Below are 17,102 nucleotides of genomic sequence, written 5' to 3' on the forward strand. Positions count from 1 at the left end.
AATTGCAAAATTGTGTTTTGTGAAAATTAGCAGAACATAAACAAAGATTTGTGCACATCTGTGATGGAAAAGCAGCTGTGGATGATGAAATGATAGAGAAACTCAAAATTCATTGTTCTCAAAGGGAAATTAAATGTTGCAAATCAATTAAAATTCTTCAAACAGTTATTGTAGATGGTGATGGCTGTGGGCAGGACCAATCTCCTGCAGCAGTCTGTATCACAGTATTTGAAGAAGCCTCTGACCGACGACACTGTTTTCCCAAGACAGTCTCATGAAGAGGATGTCTGTAATTTTCTTAATTGAAAATGTTTGTATAATTATGTCCTTCTAAAGTCACTCTGATGACACCAAGCAGAATTGAACATTAACCCCCATTGAATAATAAAAACATTTATTAGCATTAGTTTTAGATTTCCTGAAGCCCCTGCTGAGTAAATTTTGCTCATGACCAAATTTAATCAGCGCTGAAAAGTGGACCGGAAATTTTCTTTGTCCTCGAAAACCTGTGCAAAAAACAAAGAAATGAATGTTTAGTGCAGGATATTCTCAGGTGAAGTTAAAGCCTCTCTGATTCATGCTCACTTTTTTAAAGGTCTCGTCTTTGACATTTTCCGTCGCCGCCTTCCTCCAGCCTCCCAGCATCTCCCACATCAGTTTTCCATTTTTTCTTTTGTCTCCAGTCCACAGGTACGAGACACAGAAAGCACAGTGACGATCTTCACGGAAGATTTTATCCAACTCCTCTTTTTTTATCAAATTGTACCACAACAAAACATTGACGTTCTCCTTTATCTTCTTCTCCATCAGCTCCAGGTGAGGCTTCGTCGTGAAGTAGCTGCAGTAGAGATGCTGCCTTTCCACCAGCAGATCCTCCAGGTCGTCCAGCTCTGATAAAAGGAACTGTGTTCCTCTGCTTGCATAACCGTTGCGTACAATGTTTCTTTTCTCTTCTGGGGGACTTGAAAACGTAGAAAAAAATTCAATAAATGGAATAATCTGACTGCGGTGGATAGAGAGGCTGTTTCTCATGAGCTTTACTTCCATCTCTTTAATCTTTTTATGGGCTTCACGATTCCGCCACCCTGAAGAAGCAAATAGAGACATTTCAAAAAATTTAGGGTATTTTTTTAAATATCTGGTTTAAGTGACTTAGACAATGTTAACTTAGTGATCCAAAAGTGGTTATTACTAAAAGCTTGTGAATTCAGACACCATTCTTGAAAGTCTGCCATGTCTATGCAGATAGAGGAAATGAATAAAAATGAAAACTTTTGTTTTTTGTTAGCAAAAATACTGGCCAATACTAATTTAATGCACCAGCATACATATCTGCTTGTCAAACATGCATTTAAAATAAAACCTTCATATACTGTAAAAACAAATCTAAATATTTTGATGCATCAACATTTTTAATATGTACTATGTTTTATGTAGGATTATTGCAGGAAAAAAATACAAAATTTCCACCAAAAAATAAAAATAAATTCTAGAAAAAAACTTGGAAATTTCAGAGCTTCAAAAGTTGAAAATATTTGACTTTTGAAACTAAGAAATTGTCCAGATTTTTCTAGAAAAACTGTAAGATTGATCTCAAAACTTCTAATATTTTTCTTCAACGTTTCATAAATTCCCCAAAGTGGAAAGTCTCCTCACAACAGAAAGCACAAATACAGAGTTTAATCTGAAAATAATCTTACAATGGTTTTATTATTACAGGCCTCTTCCTCATGTGAAAATACAAAATGTAATCAGTTTTCTGTAACTTACAAAGATAAAGCCCCAAAACTGATCCTGCAGTCGCAAAAGGAGTAGGAATCCAACTTCTAATTCCTCCTTCATCGGCTTCATTGTTGTGGTTTCCACTCATCTTTCTCTAAAAAGAGAAATTTTGATTCAAAATAGTTCATAAAGCATTTAAATAACATCCTATTGAGAACTAATGAAGATCAGGTGAGTCAGTGTGTTAAGGTTGAGAAACAGGCTTAACCTGAGAGCCTGTTCACGTTTTAACACTGTGTTTATTGTTTTCTTTACATGTTTTTATTATAAACTGCTTTAATTTGTTGATAGACAACAAAACGTCACATTTTACAGGACAAATCCTTAATCAAGTTGAAACTCTTACTGTTAGAAGCTTTTGTTGAATTGAATGTGGAGCTTATCGGCAGCCTGTGCTTCTTCCTGAAAATGAAGGTTGAAAAGGAAAAACAAACCTTTTAACTGTCAAGCAGCCACTTCCCTCTGCTCACAGCAGGTTAGAGCCCTGCAGAAGAATCTGTACTGGTTTTCTTATTTAAACTGAATTTAGTAAACCATTGACTAATTAAGTGTGCAACACAAACTTTTAGCCCTGGGGACCAAAACTTGCTAATTTAAACTATTTGCAGGCTACAAAAGTTAATGAATCAGAAAGACAAGAATTAATTTATTGCGATTTTATGTTTGTTTGTTTATTTTACTTGCTCAATTTAAATCTGTTTATCATTAAAGGTTAAAACATAAAAAGGGCTTTAGATTGTTGCAATTTCCAATTTTGGGGGGGATTATCAATTGTTTTTGCCATTCTGGACTTGTATTCTGGGGCTGAACAAAATCATTTCAAGGGCCACAAATGGCCCCAGCACCACACTTTGGACACCCCTGCATTAGGTGCTAAATTGGCTCATCTGGAGGATAAGATAGATGCGTGAAGCACTACTGCAGGTGCATGTTTTATTTTCTAGACATAGAAAATGTTTGTATAAAGTTGTTTGTGCAGATATTGTGAATTTTATATTTCATTTTGCAAAATATGTATTGTTTCAGTCTTGCAATAAGTAAAAGGGAAAGAGAGAAAGAAAAACTTGGTGAAAAAAGGTTTAAAGAAATAAAACTAAAAAATGGTTGTGTCTTTTTAAGCCACCAGGTTGTTTTTAGTAGCAGTAGAAACCCATATGGAAGTACAGAAATGTGAAAAATTAGAATTTTGAATAGCAGAGCACCCTTTTATTATTTTACACTATTTGGTGAATTTATGATTTTCACTTTTGAACTAAATAACTAAACTAAATCAGCTCTGTTATACTTTTCTATTGAGTTGCACCAGTGTGAGTCATTAGCTGGCTCAGGCAGGAGAAAAACTGATAGTTTCAAACCGTTTTGGATGTAGACTGAGGTCTGGGTCCAAAGCCTAAAATCTTATATTGGTTAAAAGAAGCTCTTTTTTGTTTATTATAATTAGGTCGTCTCGTTTTCCTCAGGCTCTGATTTTAATATAAACATTTTCATAGATGATAAAAAATGTTTTTATTGCTCAGAAAATAATCCACAAGTCGAAACTAAAGGATCAAACATCAGAACCAGGATAAAAGTCCAACAAAATCATTGATTCTGAACCATCTGAAGCAACAATATCATAAAACCACATCTGCTGCTGGTGGCGTTGAGGAAGATCAGGGTGAAGTCGACGAAGACGATGCTGTGGGCGGGTTTCCAGTGTATGTGAGCAGGAAGTGATCCAGACTGTAGACGGTTCCCCAGCCATCAGCAGGGCTCATACTGATGAAATCATCCAGGTTCATCTGACTCTCTGTAGAGAAGAGGGGTCAAACCAGTGACATCATCATCATCATCAATAATATTAACATCAACATCATCATTATCATAAAACACTTAAGTGATTGTGAGAGATTTGGGGCAATTATTACAAAACTTCTCCACAGGCATTAATATCACCACAAAATAAAGAAATGAGAAATAATGTATAGGGTAGGATAGTTATAAAACATTAACATGATTTTTGTAAAATCTGAATTATTTAAACTTAATGACAGTGAAACTAAAGACAGCTCCAATTTTGTACAAAAATTTTAAAAAATTACCAAAAAACCTTCGAAAACTATTTAAGACTAAGGAGCAAATTTCCAATTTAAAATACGCAAATTCAGAAAAAAAAACTTTAATGTTTCAGTAAATGGAGTAAAACTATGGAATAATTTGAATGTTGTCCAAACATAAAACTGTTAAAATGATCATATAAACACGTAATGATTGTTAGACATAATATATAATATTGTTTGTTTATTCAGTTATTTTTGTTACTAATGCTAATTTTTCTTTTGGTGATATTTAAAGAAATAATGATTGTTTTTGCCATTGTAATTAAAATTAATTAAAATTAAAAAAGGTAAATTAATTAATAGTTAGCCAGTAAACTGATGGCTAGTTCTTATTCATGTAGTAAATGTAAATAGATGTAAAGAGTGGGAATATTGATAAGTTTATACTTCCACCAACTTTCTTGAATGTGTAAAACTAAAGTTTTAACATTATGCTTCATGCTGTATCTCTATGTAGATATTCAAAACATAAATAAACCCTGAAAGACCTTCTACCTGCTGTCTGGATGGGCGCATATGGAGGAGGAGGCATCTTCCAGGTTCCATCAGGGTTCCTCATGTGAGATCGATCAGATGCAAAGTTCAACAGGAAGCTGTCAGCAGGAATCACACGCAACTTCCTGTCACAGACACAAGCAGACATTACTGTGGCATCATCAGATGTGTGACCTTCATCTCCCTGCGGCTGATATAAATTCCCTAGTATTACTGTTTGTTAGCTGTAAAGCTAGCCCAGCCCGGTGCTATGCTATGCCAGGAGGGCTCAGAAAATAGAAGAAATTTTAAATAATTGTTTCTTAATTTTAATACTTTTTCATAAAATCAAGTAAATATATTTTAATAATTGCATAAAATATGTTAAAACAATGCACTGAAATGTCATTTACCGTGCTAATCTTTCTGATTGACTACCAGTTAGATTAATAAAGCTGCTTTGCTCATCAAGCTAGCTTAGCAAAAGCAAAACAAAATGAAAGTTTTTGAAAATAAAAAGATCAAAGCTACTGATTTTTTTTGAAAATATTAATCAGCATTTATGCTAAACAAATGTATTATTATTAAATATTAAATGAAAGCCGAGGGACAACATTCTAAAAATTAATGTTTCTTTACACATTAGCATTGTCTGTGGGTTAGCAAAGGGTGTCCGCGGTCAGAATCTAATGCTATTTGGGGGAATTGGGCAAAGGTAATCCTTACTTATATTCGAGCAATAATTAGAATCATTACATAAACAATTTGCAAAGAAACTTTGACATTGAAAAACAGCGCCTCGTTAACATATCAAAGCAATATTTGACTGTTATGACCCACTTAGCTGCCCAAGAAGCGCCTAATCTAAAACATTAGATTTTACGCAAACATTTAACAAAAACAAATAGATAGTAATACACAGGTTACCTGTGGTACTCGGGTCGGATGTGGCGGTCCGATTGGAAGGCCATGGCTCCATAGAGCTGCAGGCTGCAGGGAAACGACAACACAGAGTCCAGATCGTAAACCAGAGAGTCCGACTGAGGGCGCACCTGCAGCAGGATCACGTGGTAGTCCTGAAACACGCAGCGGCCCCGTTAATGACGCCAAAACAAAACAGCATCAATGCAATCAGGGATGAACATGTGGAGGAAACAACAGACCCAGATCACATGCTGGTCGCCATGTCCGGATTTCTGCTTCCACAGAGGAATCTGAGGGAAAACAGAACATCATCAGCTTAAGAGGAAAATCAGCTGCTCTAAAAGTTTGATGTTTACCACTGAGACTGTGGAAATGTGCACATCTTTGCTTAAGACCTATCTTTGTTCTTTGGCATTTCATTCAGTTTCAGTTTCTTTTAAAATGATAGATATGGACAATATTTGTATTTCATTTTGACCATTCTTTTCACCATAGAGCTCTGGAAAATTAAAAGGCCACAATTTGCAGTAAATGAGAAAAGATCAACATAATGAAAAAGACGCATACCTCAAATAGTGCAAGGAAAACAAGTTCACATTAATTTTGAAACGACAACGCTAATGTTTTAACTCAGGAAGAGTTCAGAAATCAGTATTTGGTGGAATAACCAGGAGGTTTTCAATGGGGTTCAGTGATGTGGACTATTCATTTTTTTCCAGAGCTGTTCATTTTTCTTATTCTTATAGATGTCTTGCTTTATTTAATTGAATCAATAGTACAGCACCTTGGTCAACATCTGTTTCTTTATTTATATAAAATTTAGAGGTTTTTGTTTTGAAGATGGCTTGGAAAAATATTTACACTCAGCTTCAATTGTGATGTTTTTCAGTATAAAAAGGAACTGTCTCCTGCAGATGGTGGTTCTACAATCTGCATCACAGGTTTCAGATTTTTATTAGCATTTTAAAAAATACATAAGCTTTTCCTTCACAGTCATGTTAGTAAAAGTAAAAATATAAAAAACTGGTCTCAATACTTCTTACGAGGGACGAAAGTATGTTAAAAATATCAACAGAAAGTCTTCAAATCATTACGTCTTATTCATTTCACTAACTGGCTTATAAGGAATCTACATTCAGTACGTTTAGAGGTCCATATTCATCCCCAGCTTCTCACCATCCGTTTCTCATTGGAGATAAAAACGACAAATATCTGGTCCAGTGGAGCAGTTTTCTCTTTCTGAACAAATTCACACAGCTTCCACACATTTTCTTCACTGCAAAACAAGAACAGAAAACACTAAAATCAACAGAAAATCCAGGTTAATGAAATAATGACACATACAGGACGCAGATCGACAAGTTTTTAAATAAACATAAAAGGCGGGAAAAATACACCAAGATACAGAAAGCAACAGTTTGTTAGACTTGATTAGAAATATTACATTACAAAAGAAGTTGTCTACAGCTCGGATATTAATCGATTTGTCTTTATTTAAAGCACACTCTTGTTTTTGTCCTTTATACGTATTTACATTTAAGAATCAATCCCCCAAACTGCGTTAGTATAAACCACAATCAACAACACCAACATGCAAGTGACCTATTTTCAAATAGTAGCTGTTGTTGTAGTCATATTTACCAATAACAGCTGGTGTAAACACAGTTTTCGCGGATCGGTATGATTCTGTGTACTGTCGTCATGATCTAGTGTCACACCAAAAAAGGTCCGCCGGAAACAAGCTGCGACTTCACAAAAAGCTTTCAAACTAAAAGCTCCCAATAGAAGTCTGCAATCTTTACAATCCAGAAGCATTTATTTCCTCAGTTAACAAAAAAACATTTTACTACAAAAAATCAGTTGTAATTTTTTAAAGAGAAATCTTTTTATTCGTATTTTTAGATTTTAATATCAACATTTCTCTTAAATGAGCATGTTCTGATACACCATGTGATAAAGCGATCCAAAAAGTACATATAATACTGTAAATATAAACAGGGATCTGAACTCTATTTTCCATGATTTTTTTTAAAGCTGCCTTTAGTCAAACAAAACAGAATAAAATCCGAATCACCAAACTATTATAACACAGGATGTTAAATATTGATGTCAATAACTGAACAGTTTTCTGCACTAAATTGTCAAATAAAGACCCCAAATAAATGTGGTTTCTTTTTGTTGAATGATTTTCATTTGATGGCAGTAAACTGATTTTTTCCAATAAGGATCAGAATTGAGCAGTTAAATAAAACAAAATGGCGGATTGGTTCTGATCTGTTTTAAATCCCACTAAATCTGTTTCAGAGGTTCAACAGATGTTCCTGCAGATTAAAACACAAGTGAACATGAAAAGTAAGAATGTTATATTTTATTGAGTACAAACGAACATAAAAACTACAGGAAAGAACCTCCTCACTGTTGTATCCTAGCAACCAGTCACCTAGCACCTGGTTGCTAGGATACCCTAGGTATCCTAGCAACCAGTCAGAGCTGGTTGCTAGGATACAACAGGGCGTCAGAGATCCTCGTCACCGTCATAAAGCGCCGGTTCTCAGGTGAAGAGTCTGATGGTGGCGTCGGCGCCGGACGAGAACACCCAGGGCTGCGTGGGGTGAAAGGTCACGTCCAGGACGCCGAGGTCATGAGTGATCGCATGACCCCGGAGAACTACGGGAATCAGCGGGTTGCTGGAAGAGATCGCTTAAGGTGTGTGGCTCTGAAACACTTTGATCCTTAAAACCGGTGTGTGGCAGGCGAACGGGCGGAGGTTTTACTTGTAGACGGTTCCGTGGCAGACGATGACTGATCCGTCGTCTGACGCTGAGGCGAACAGCGGGTAACCTCTGTGGTACGCTACACTCCTCACCGCCTTCTTATGATGTCTGACGGACAGGAAGAAACCAAAACATTCAGCATACACAAAAACACCAAAAGGAAATATAAAACCTACATTTCAATCATTCCAAACAGTCAAATTTCTACATATATATTTCTTGCGTATGGTAATATATTCAGGGTTTCCCCAGACTGGCTAATCCCAGTGTTGCTAGGGAAGTCCACCAGCTGCCCCACCATGTTTTTGTGTTAAAATAAGGGTACAAATTCAGAAAACATCAGCAGCAAAGATATAAATATAGCAGTGCACTAAATAAAACTAGCCTTTCTGTAGGTTTTATATGCAGTCAAATCCCATCATTTGCTTTGTGATTATCCTATAATGTATCTGTGTGCAAATTGTAATGAATTCCATCTTATTCTGATCCTTTATTGCACGATTGATCATTTATGGAAAAAGATGTTTTAGTAAAAACCTTAAATATGTCAGTGTGTTCAATGAAGGAGTTTCATTTATTAAGTGAATTTTTGAGCTAAAATAATATTATATATAGTTAAGTCACAAGTCCCTCAAAATAAAAAACCTTAAATTATTTAGATGAATTTGTTCATTAATACCTAAATCATAAGCGATAATAACGTACCGCAGCATCTTGTACGGTTTCGTTGAAAGGTCGAGGTCGAACCAGCTCAGCCTGCAGTCGTAGCTCCCACAGATCACATGATCACCTGCAGACAGACAGGTGAGACTCAGGCTCCGCCCCCAGCAGTGACACAAAGACTGGACTGAACAGAACCCGTCCACTTACCTCCAGAGTGAACAGCGATGCTGGAGATCCACTTGGAGTTGGCCTGGAGCTTCTTGGTCATTTCCTGTTTCACCAGGTTGTAAATCCGGACTGACCGCTGCGTCGCCACGAAGAAGTAGGGCCTGATGGGGTGGAAGGACACGGCCTGGACCAGACCTTTGTTCCTCCTGAAGGGGTTCTGGCTCCGCCGACGGCTCAGCTGGTGGATGAACACCTGCAGGTGGCTGGAGTGGTCCGGCATCACCGACGCCAGGTAGTCTCCTTTACTGTGCCACGTCACCTGGTGCACAGCCTGAGGAGACGGATTCGCTCCGTTAGTTTCCTTTAAAGCTGCAATACGGAACTTTTATTTTAAAAATATGTTATTGTTTTTTACATATTTATTTAAAATGTTTGTATGTTGTCAGTTTAATATAAGACAGATCATCAATTTCCTTCCAAACCAAAAACAACCAATCAGTGGCAGGAGGAGGGGCTTAGTGCTGTCAATCAATCTCATGTACTTGGTAGTTAATGTGAAGAAACAACTTTTTCTGCTGTTAAAGGTGGCTATGCTAACCAGTCTTAGCATTCATATGAAACCCGCCTCCTGTCTCTGATTGGCTGCTAGAGACAGCAGAGGAGCTTGATTTTTTTTTCACGGATCATCAATCTCATACCATACTGTCATCACAATGTGACATACTGCAGCTTTAAATAGTGGTTTTAAATCTACTCAGGGGGATTATCTCACCTTGGGATGTTTGATTTTTAGGCGGATGCCCTGATTTAGCTCCTCCCCCTCGGTTTCTGACCAAACTACAGGCTGAGACCCTTCGGAGGGCTCTTCCTCCTGCTGGGCAGAGAGAAGCCTCTCCGACGATGAGATGACCTGTTTATCAGCCAGAGCTGGAGACAAGATCAGCACTGCAGAGTCCCTAAAAAAACCAACGAGAACAAGATGTGAGACATAGGGCTGGACAATAAATCAATAACAAAATCGCCATACTCAACGTCTGACAGATTATTCTATAATTTCACTGATTTCAATCAGAACCCCACTGCATTCTGGGCAGAGGAAAGGTTTTAGCTGCTTAACTTCTCACTGCCAGCAAAGCAAAGTTGGTGGAATCAACTGAGTCACTTTCTCTGTGGTTACCTAGCAACTCACTCATTCCTTGGTTACCTAGCAACAATCTGCTGAGTAACTGACGCAGCAGCAGTTTAAGGTTTTGCCACTGCGCCGCAAATCTGCTTAAAAATAAACAACATGGAGTGAAAACTGGATAAAACAGGAAAGGTCACATCAATGGTTTGACTGCATTTCAGATATTTAAAACAAAAAATAATCAATAATTATCAATATCTACTGACACGAAGCACTTGCACCGTGCTACTTTTTCCAGCCACATTATCGAGCTCCAGTGAGACATGGAGGGGATCAGACGGAGCGTTTTCACGTTCTGAAAACAGAGACACTTACACAGCGACAGCCACGAGGCAGAGCGACGGGTTCGGGTTCCAGGCGACGCTCTTCACGGCGCCGGCCACCAGGACCGTCTTCAGGCAGCGAGACGAACACACCTCCCAGAGCCGGACCGAGCCGTCATCACTGCCTGCAGACAGCAAACCAGTGACTTTATTCACTAATATTGTTTAGTCAACATACACATTTTAATTTGATTAAAAAGTGATGGATTTTACCAAAAGTTTGGATCATTTAATGTCAGAATGCTTCAAGGATTTATCTGGTGAAGGTAAACTTAGATGTTGAGATGTTTGAGAGAGACAGGAAATCACAAGATCTTTCATATTTTAACCTGTAAAATTGGACTTCAATTTGTCTCATTGTTTTATTTCTGTTGTTACATTTTATTGTCTGTTCTACACAAATAAAATAAAGTAAATACAAATGCACCAAAACCCAAATAATACTAGATGCCACAGACAATATGAAGGTTTTAATCTTGAGGCTGCATGATTTTGTTTGACAGGAGTTTTTACCTGAAACGAGCCACTGTCCTGATGGAGAGACGCTGATGGAGCGAACCAGGCCGCTGTGACCTCGATACACCTGGACACAGAAACACGGCAAGTTAAAACCTGCAACTTGTACTTATTGATTGTTCTACTGATTATTCAGACGATGAATTCGTCAGATAAAAAAAACTGAACATTTTATTGATTGTTAATGCAATATGAGAAGTACATGAAAAAAAAAATCTAAATTCAATTCTTTTTTAAATAAAATAAATAAGGAGATTTGAGTAGAAAACATATTTATAGACTGTTTTCTTATTATTTTAAATAAATGTTTGTATTTTTGTACATTTCTTGTTTATTACTGCTTAAAGTTTGTTGCTTTTTTCAACAACAGCCTTTTTTTAATCACCTGTTAATGTTTAATTTATCACTAAATTAGTAGATAATGATTTCAATGATGGATTGATCATGATTAATCGTTTCAGCTCTAGTTTTTAAGAGCTGAAACGATTAGATCTAGCATCTAATTTTTGCATCTTTTAAGTTTTGTTTTTATTTTACCAGAGCCTGGGTTGTTGGAAACGGCTGCAGGTCCTTCGGTTTGGGAAGTTTGGGAATCAGATCTTCTGGGTTGACGTTCACCTGCAGGAAGACGAGGAATCGTTAACGTCACAAACCGGCTCCACCTGCTGGACGGAGGAGTAACGAACAGGTGGTCACCCTCATCTTCCTCTGTCGGGGACACAGGTAGAGGTCGAGGCAGCGCTCAAACCTCTCGTGGATGAACCGAGAGAACGCTGGAACCTGACGGAGGCTGGGATACTTTTTGGGGATAAACGGCAGCTTGCGGTCAGAGGGATCCTGCTGCTCCCAGAGAGCTTTCTGGGAACAGAGAGAGGAAGAAACAGACCATAAGTAAGCCTTTTTCATACAGGACAATTCAGAAACAAGGCAGATTAAAACATCAGTCACCAATTGTGAAACAATAAATATCACATTTTGTAATAATCGCCATAATCAAAATTGTCAAATACGTTGGTCAATGTTCCACTTACAAAAGCAACTAAACAGGAGGGTTTTTAGTTCAGATTTATAGGATCTCAGTGTTTCGGCTGTTTGTTTGTTTGTTCCAGATTTGTGGTAAGTAGAAGCTGAATTCTGCTTCTCCATGTTCAGTTCTGGTTCTGGGGATGCAGAACAGAATCAGAACCAGAAGACCTGAAGGGTCTGGAAGGTTGATACAACAGCAGCAGATCTTTAATGTGTTGCGGTGCCGAGCCGTTCAGTGATTTATAAACTAACAGAATCCTAAAGCCTATTCTCTGAGCTACAGAGAGACAGTGGAAGGACTTCAGAGCTGGATGATGCTCCAACTTCCTGGTTTGGGATTAATTGATTTACTGTTGATTGCAGGAGACTAACCTCCTCGTCTGTGAACATGAACTCCGGCGGAGGGTTGTAGGATTCCTCATGACCTGGCAGAGGGATCTTAGGAGCCGGCAGGTGCATTTTGTGCTTGGCCAGAATGGACGTGTCCTCATTGGCCCACAGGTCGTAGAATCGGCCCCTGCTGTCGTCCTGAACCCGCCGAGGTTTGATCCAACCCATTTTGATGGCGTGAACCAGTTTAGAGACCTGCAGGAAGGGGAATTCAAACATTTAGAGACGTGAGAAGGTGATAAAAGTATTTTGTGTTTTGGTGGTTTTTACCTTCTCCTTTTCGATGAGTGAAGGGATGAAGCTGCGCTTGTCTGCAGGTCTGTTTGTGACTGGATGAATCATGACTTCATTACTGAAGAACTCCACTGTGGGCTGAGGATGAAGCAGAACTGACAGTCAACAGAAATCTCACAAAACTTACAAACTAAATTACTAACAATCTGCAGTGAAGACACGGACACACAAATATATATTAGATTATTTTTATTCGTTTCTTATGAAACTTAGATTATGTAAGTATAGCGCAAGGCCTGTCAAAATCAATAGCATTTTAAATTAAAACAAGTGAATAATTTCCATTGCCAGAATTTATTAAGTCTCTTTTTTTCTCTATCAAAAACTGGATGATAAAAATTTTCATTTTGTTTTATTTTTTTGGTCTCAACCAGTCCCTTTTATTTTGAAGGACAATTATGTTTACAGACTTTCTTATGCATTTTATTTGATGTTTCTGTTGTTTTTTTTTATTTACTTTGGATATTTAAATGTCTTCCAGTTCCAGTTAAATGTTCATTAAAAATTAAAGTATGCCTTGGAGATTTGTTTTAGAAAAATAAACAGGAAACATTTTGTTGCTTTCACTTTATGAATCTTCATGAACGACAAAACGAAGGTATTGTTTCTCTATTTCTGTATCAGTTACAGAAATAGTCTCAGTAAGTGATACATTTCATTGAACTGAGTTAAACTCACTTCTTCCTCCTTTACAAACAGAGAAGTTTAGGTAAGTTAATTATTTTTGTTATTTTTGTGTTTGCGCATGTTTCCTCTTGTCCTACTGGTTTTGGTTTTATTTATTTTTAAAATGTCAGTTTGAAGTAGACAAACATAAATACCTCATACTCGTTGAAGTTAACGTCTCCAAACTGGCCTTTCTGCAGACGGTTCACCAACTCGATCTGCTCGTCCGACAGCACGATGTCGCTTGCCGTCTTCTTGTCGTGAACCGTTTTCCTGTTTAGAAAACATCATAACATCATCATGACTTCCTGTCTGAAACTACGAGGAAAACAGACAGTTTTCATCCTTCCTGTTCCTACCAGTAGTCGGGATTCTCCATTTTCTCCAGGAAGTCATCAAGCTCGTCCTTGTTCCTGATCGGCTTGAAGATTTTCTTCCCGTCTAAATCGTAGCCGACGTGAGGGAAGTCTTTGTACCACTCCATGGGGATGTTTCCCACCGTGTTCCTGATGTCCTGCAGGTCGAGTCACAGCGTTAGGACACAGTAAAATTCAAGCATGTTTCATGCATTTTCAAGGTGAGTTTTCAAAAATTTCCAGCACTACACTTTGGAAATAAAAAAACCAAATACATTAAAGACAATTTCAATTCATAATTATGTGACACCATAAATAACTTTAATGTATAAAAAAATAATCTAACCTTTATTTAAATTACACACATAAAAACTTGAACATCAAACATTTCCCAAACATTAAAAACACACGACTGAAATTCAAGGACTTTAAAGGATTTCAAGCACCTGTACGAATCCTGGATTAAATGATGACGAGGCGCAGGAAGGAACTTCAAACCTAACCTTTTCTGCAGCTGTGACATCTTCACAACAAAAAATTTTATGTGTGTGTCACAGAAATGTGTCCCCTATTTAGATAGGGGTTTTTTTAGGGCTGGAACTAACAATTATTTTAGTAATAAACTACAGACAATTTAATCAAGGGGCCAATTTAAAAATTTGGCCCCTTCTGCGCATTTCTCTTTTAACCATTTATGCAATTTTACAAAATATTATAAGTATATTTAAAGATGCAAATAGAGTCATCAAATTCACTTGTTAAATAAAATAAACATTTTATTGTCCAAAATGCAAATCAAATCCAATTTTATTTGTATATCACATTTCAGCAGCAAGGCATTTCAGAGTGCAACAGTGTGGCATTCCTTCAGAGCAGGGCTGGACAATCCTGGTCCTCCAGGTCCGGTGTCCTGCAACTCTTAGACGTCTCCTTGGTCCAACACTTGAGTCCAACAGCAGAATCACCTCAGGTGAAACAGTCAGGTTCTCCAGAGTTCTGCTCATTATTTGACTGCGGTGTGTTAAAGAAGAGATGCATCTGAAAGTTGCAGGAGACCTCGAGGCCTGGAGTTGCCCACCACTGCTTTAACGAATGCTTGATGATTTGTAGCAAGTCAGAAAATTTTCCAATTTGAACCTGTATGCACCAGTTAGCGATTACTTGATTACTAAATTAGTCAACAATTAATTCAATAGTCAATTAATCACAATGAAGCTGATTAATCATTTCGTCCCTAATTTTCATAAGAATAAAAAAATTAATTTATAAGCAATAAAACTGCTTCATTATGTTTGTGCTAATCTTGTTATTAAAGAAAGTTTAATTAACTTGAGAGTATCTGGTAGATCATGAAAACGGAAACTCTCGAGAACACAGAGCGTCTGATTTTCAAAAACTCGTCCCACCTCCTCGTCTGACGTGTCATGGTCGTATTCGTCTTCCTTCTTCACTTCCTTTTCTTCATCTGCTGCTTCCTTCTTCACAGTCGACTGAAAAGTATCACAGCAGATCATCAGGTGAGCAGAACAGGTGAGTCTCTGCCAGCCAGTCAGAAATCATGTTCATCAGGGGTCTGAAAATTTTACAATCTAAACAGCAAAATTTCCCCTTAGTCCTACTGACTAAGACTCATTTAGAGCTGCTAATGTGATATAGTCTTTTCAGGCCATTTTCTAGTCATATAATGGTAAATAACTAACACATTATTATTATTTTAAAATAAATAAAACTTTTCAATCAATATTTTCCAGTGTAGTAACAAAATGGTTATAAAAAATACACTTTGTTATGTAATTATTCAATAAATAAACAACTAAAAACTGTTTTTTAATTGCATCTAATATTGAAAACATCATTTGTTTCATACACAGCAAAAATACACAATATTAACAAGTAATTGTCTAATTTCTAGAGTAAATAGTAACTTTTCAGTAAGTTATAGAGGTTTGTTTAAACTAAATAAGTCCTTATCATTGATGAAACTGTACTAGATTTACTAAAAAGACATTTTTCCCATAAGTTAATTTATCTGCCAAAGAACTTTGTACTTTTTCATTCTGGTCCTGTTCATCCTCATCATCTGATCCTCCCTCTTCTTCCTCCTCTTCCTCTTCGTCAGAGTCACTCCCAGAATCCTGCAGTCCTGAGTAGACGCTCTCCTCGCTGTCTGATAAATCTTCATCATCTTCTTCCAAGGATTTGCTGTTCAAATTGAAGAGCTGAGGAGCAAACAGACATTCAACACCAAACTCTAAGAGGAAATGTCAACATCTTAAAGGGTCGGACATGTTTAAAAAAAATCACCAAGAAACCCTAAAATCCAACTTTTTTCAGATCACTGAAAGCACCATATTTACTACAAAGTTATTAATGAAGGAAGGAATTAAAGTTAGTAACATTTAGTATCAATGATGTGCTAAAAATGAAGCCAGAGGTGAGAGACTTGTTATTAAACATTTAAATAATGTCTGTGGTTCCTTCAGGCTGCAGAAGAGCGAGAGAAAGCAAGATGATAACATGCTTTGTTTTGTCCTCTTGAGGTTTCAACCTGTTGCAGTCGGTTACTCAGTATTCAAGTGGATTATCCAAAATACATTTTTTAAACTCTTACTGAAGGGCAACTTCTGGGTACTGTACATGTAGCTCAAATTAATAATATTGTATAAAGTTCGGGTAATTTTTTATTATGTTTTATTAGAAATATTGTGTATTTTATCTGTAACTTGTGCAAAACCGTCTTATCTGATGTTGGGGGAATAAATGTGGGCTGTCGTCTCTTACAGTAGCGTCCCTGTATAACTTTAATAAACTCTGTAAGGGTAAAGGTTAAAGGTCAAGGTCCAAGACTCCAATCTGACAAAATCAGAACAGGAAACTGACTCCTTTTCTTCAACCTCAAACAATCCCTCAACTGTTTTGCTTCGCTTTCTGTGTGTTAGCATGCTAGCAGCTAGCCACCAGTTCCTGACCACTTCACCCAGTTCGCTTGCTCTTCCTCCTGCTGCCTGTCACTGGGAGTCTCACCTCATCTTCCTCCTCTTCCTCGTCGTCCTGTTTACTCCTCTTTTTGTTCGTTTTCTCTGTTTTCTTCATCCCGGCTCTCTGTTCGGCTTTCTGCACGTTTCCTCTGCTCGCCTCCATTGAACCACGTGGGAAACTTCCGGGTTCAGAGGTTACGCGACGGAAGTCGAGGAATGGTTTATTTCTGGCGCCCTCCTCTGGTCAGATGCAGGAACTGAGCAGAAAAGCTCAAAATACTGAAACAGATATTGAAAAATAAATCTATTTATTCCATTATTAAGTTTTAATTAAAAAAATTGGTGTTCTAACAAGGGATAAAGAGTCAAATTATGGTAATAATTTCATTATTATAGAAAATTCATTTTATTCATAAATATTGCTTCTTGAACATCACACAAATTTTAAACATTTTAAAGATTTTATTTAAGGAAGTGTTTAAA

At 37.2% G+C, this 17,102-nt stretch overlaps 2 protein-coding genes across 3 annotated transcripts; both read right to left on the reverse strand.

Moving 5' to 3' along the window:
* Positions 1–377: 377 nt before the first annotated feature.
* LOC129353245 (protein N-terminal glutamine amidohydrolase-like) lies at positions 378–7,518 on the reverse strand. 2 transcript variants are annotated; one of them, XM_055022516.1, is made up of 9 exons: positions 6,921–7,518; positions 6,456–6,555; positions 5,519–5,569; positions 5,283–5,431; positions 4,377–4,501; positions 2,129–3,571; positions 1,771–1,876; positions 586–1,085; positions 378–506 (listed from the first exon to the last, which is right to left on the reverse strand). In XM_055022516.1, the coding sequence occupies exons 1-6, from the start codon at positions 6,980–6,982 to the stop codon at positions 3,435–3,437; spliced, it is 624 nt and encodes a 207-aa protein (XP_054878491.1). In that variant the 5' UTR covers positions 6,983–7,518; the 3' UTR covers positions 378–506; positions 586–1,085; positions 1,771–1,876; positions 2,129–3,434. The 2 variants fall into 2 exon arrangements, with proteins under 2 accessions (XP_054878491.1, XP_054878490.1); XM_055022515.1 differs by lacking the exons at positions 4,377–4,501; positions 5,283–5,431; positions 5,519–5,569; positions 6,456–6,555; positions 6,921–7,518 and having other exon boundaries at positions 2,129–3,439.
* Positions 7,519–7,627: 109 nt separating this feature from the next.
* On the reverse strand, positions 7,628–16,797 carry bop1 (BOP1 ribosomal biogenesis factor). The gene is given in 17 exon segments (XM_055022525.1): positions 7,628–7,960; positions 7,962–7,979; positions 8,054–8,161; positions 8,759–8,843; positions 8,924–9,215; positions 9,657–9,840; positions 10,386–10,518; positions 10,907–10,976; positions 11,447–11,527; positions 11,606–11,767; positions 12,308–12,520; positions 12,596–12,697; positions 13,441–13,558; positions 13,645–13,799; positions 15,048–15,131; positions 15,690–15,860; positions 16,666–16,797. Coding segments are annotated over 17 exon segments (2,223 nt in total). The 5' UTR covers positions 16,783–16,797; the 3' UTR covers positions 7,628–7,830.
* Between the last annotated feature and the right edge of the window lie 305 nt (positions 16,798–17,102).

The sequence above is a fragment of the Poeciliopsis prolifica genome, unplaced genomic scaffold (genome assembly GCF_027474105.1).
Source record: "Poeciliopsis prolifica strain line A6 unplaced genomic scaffold, Auburn_PproV2 SCAFFOLD087, whole genome shotgun sequence".
Lineage (NCBI taxonomy): Eukaryota > Metazoa > Chordata > Actinopteri > Cyprinodontiformes > Poeciliidae > Poeciliopsis > Poeciliopsis prolifica.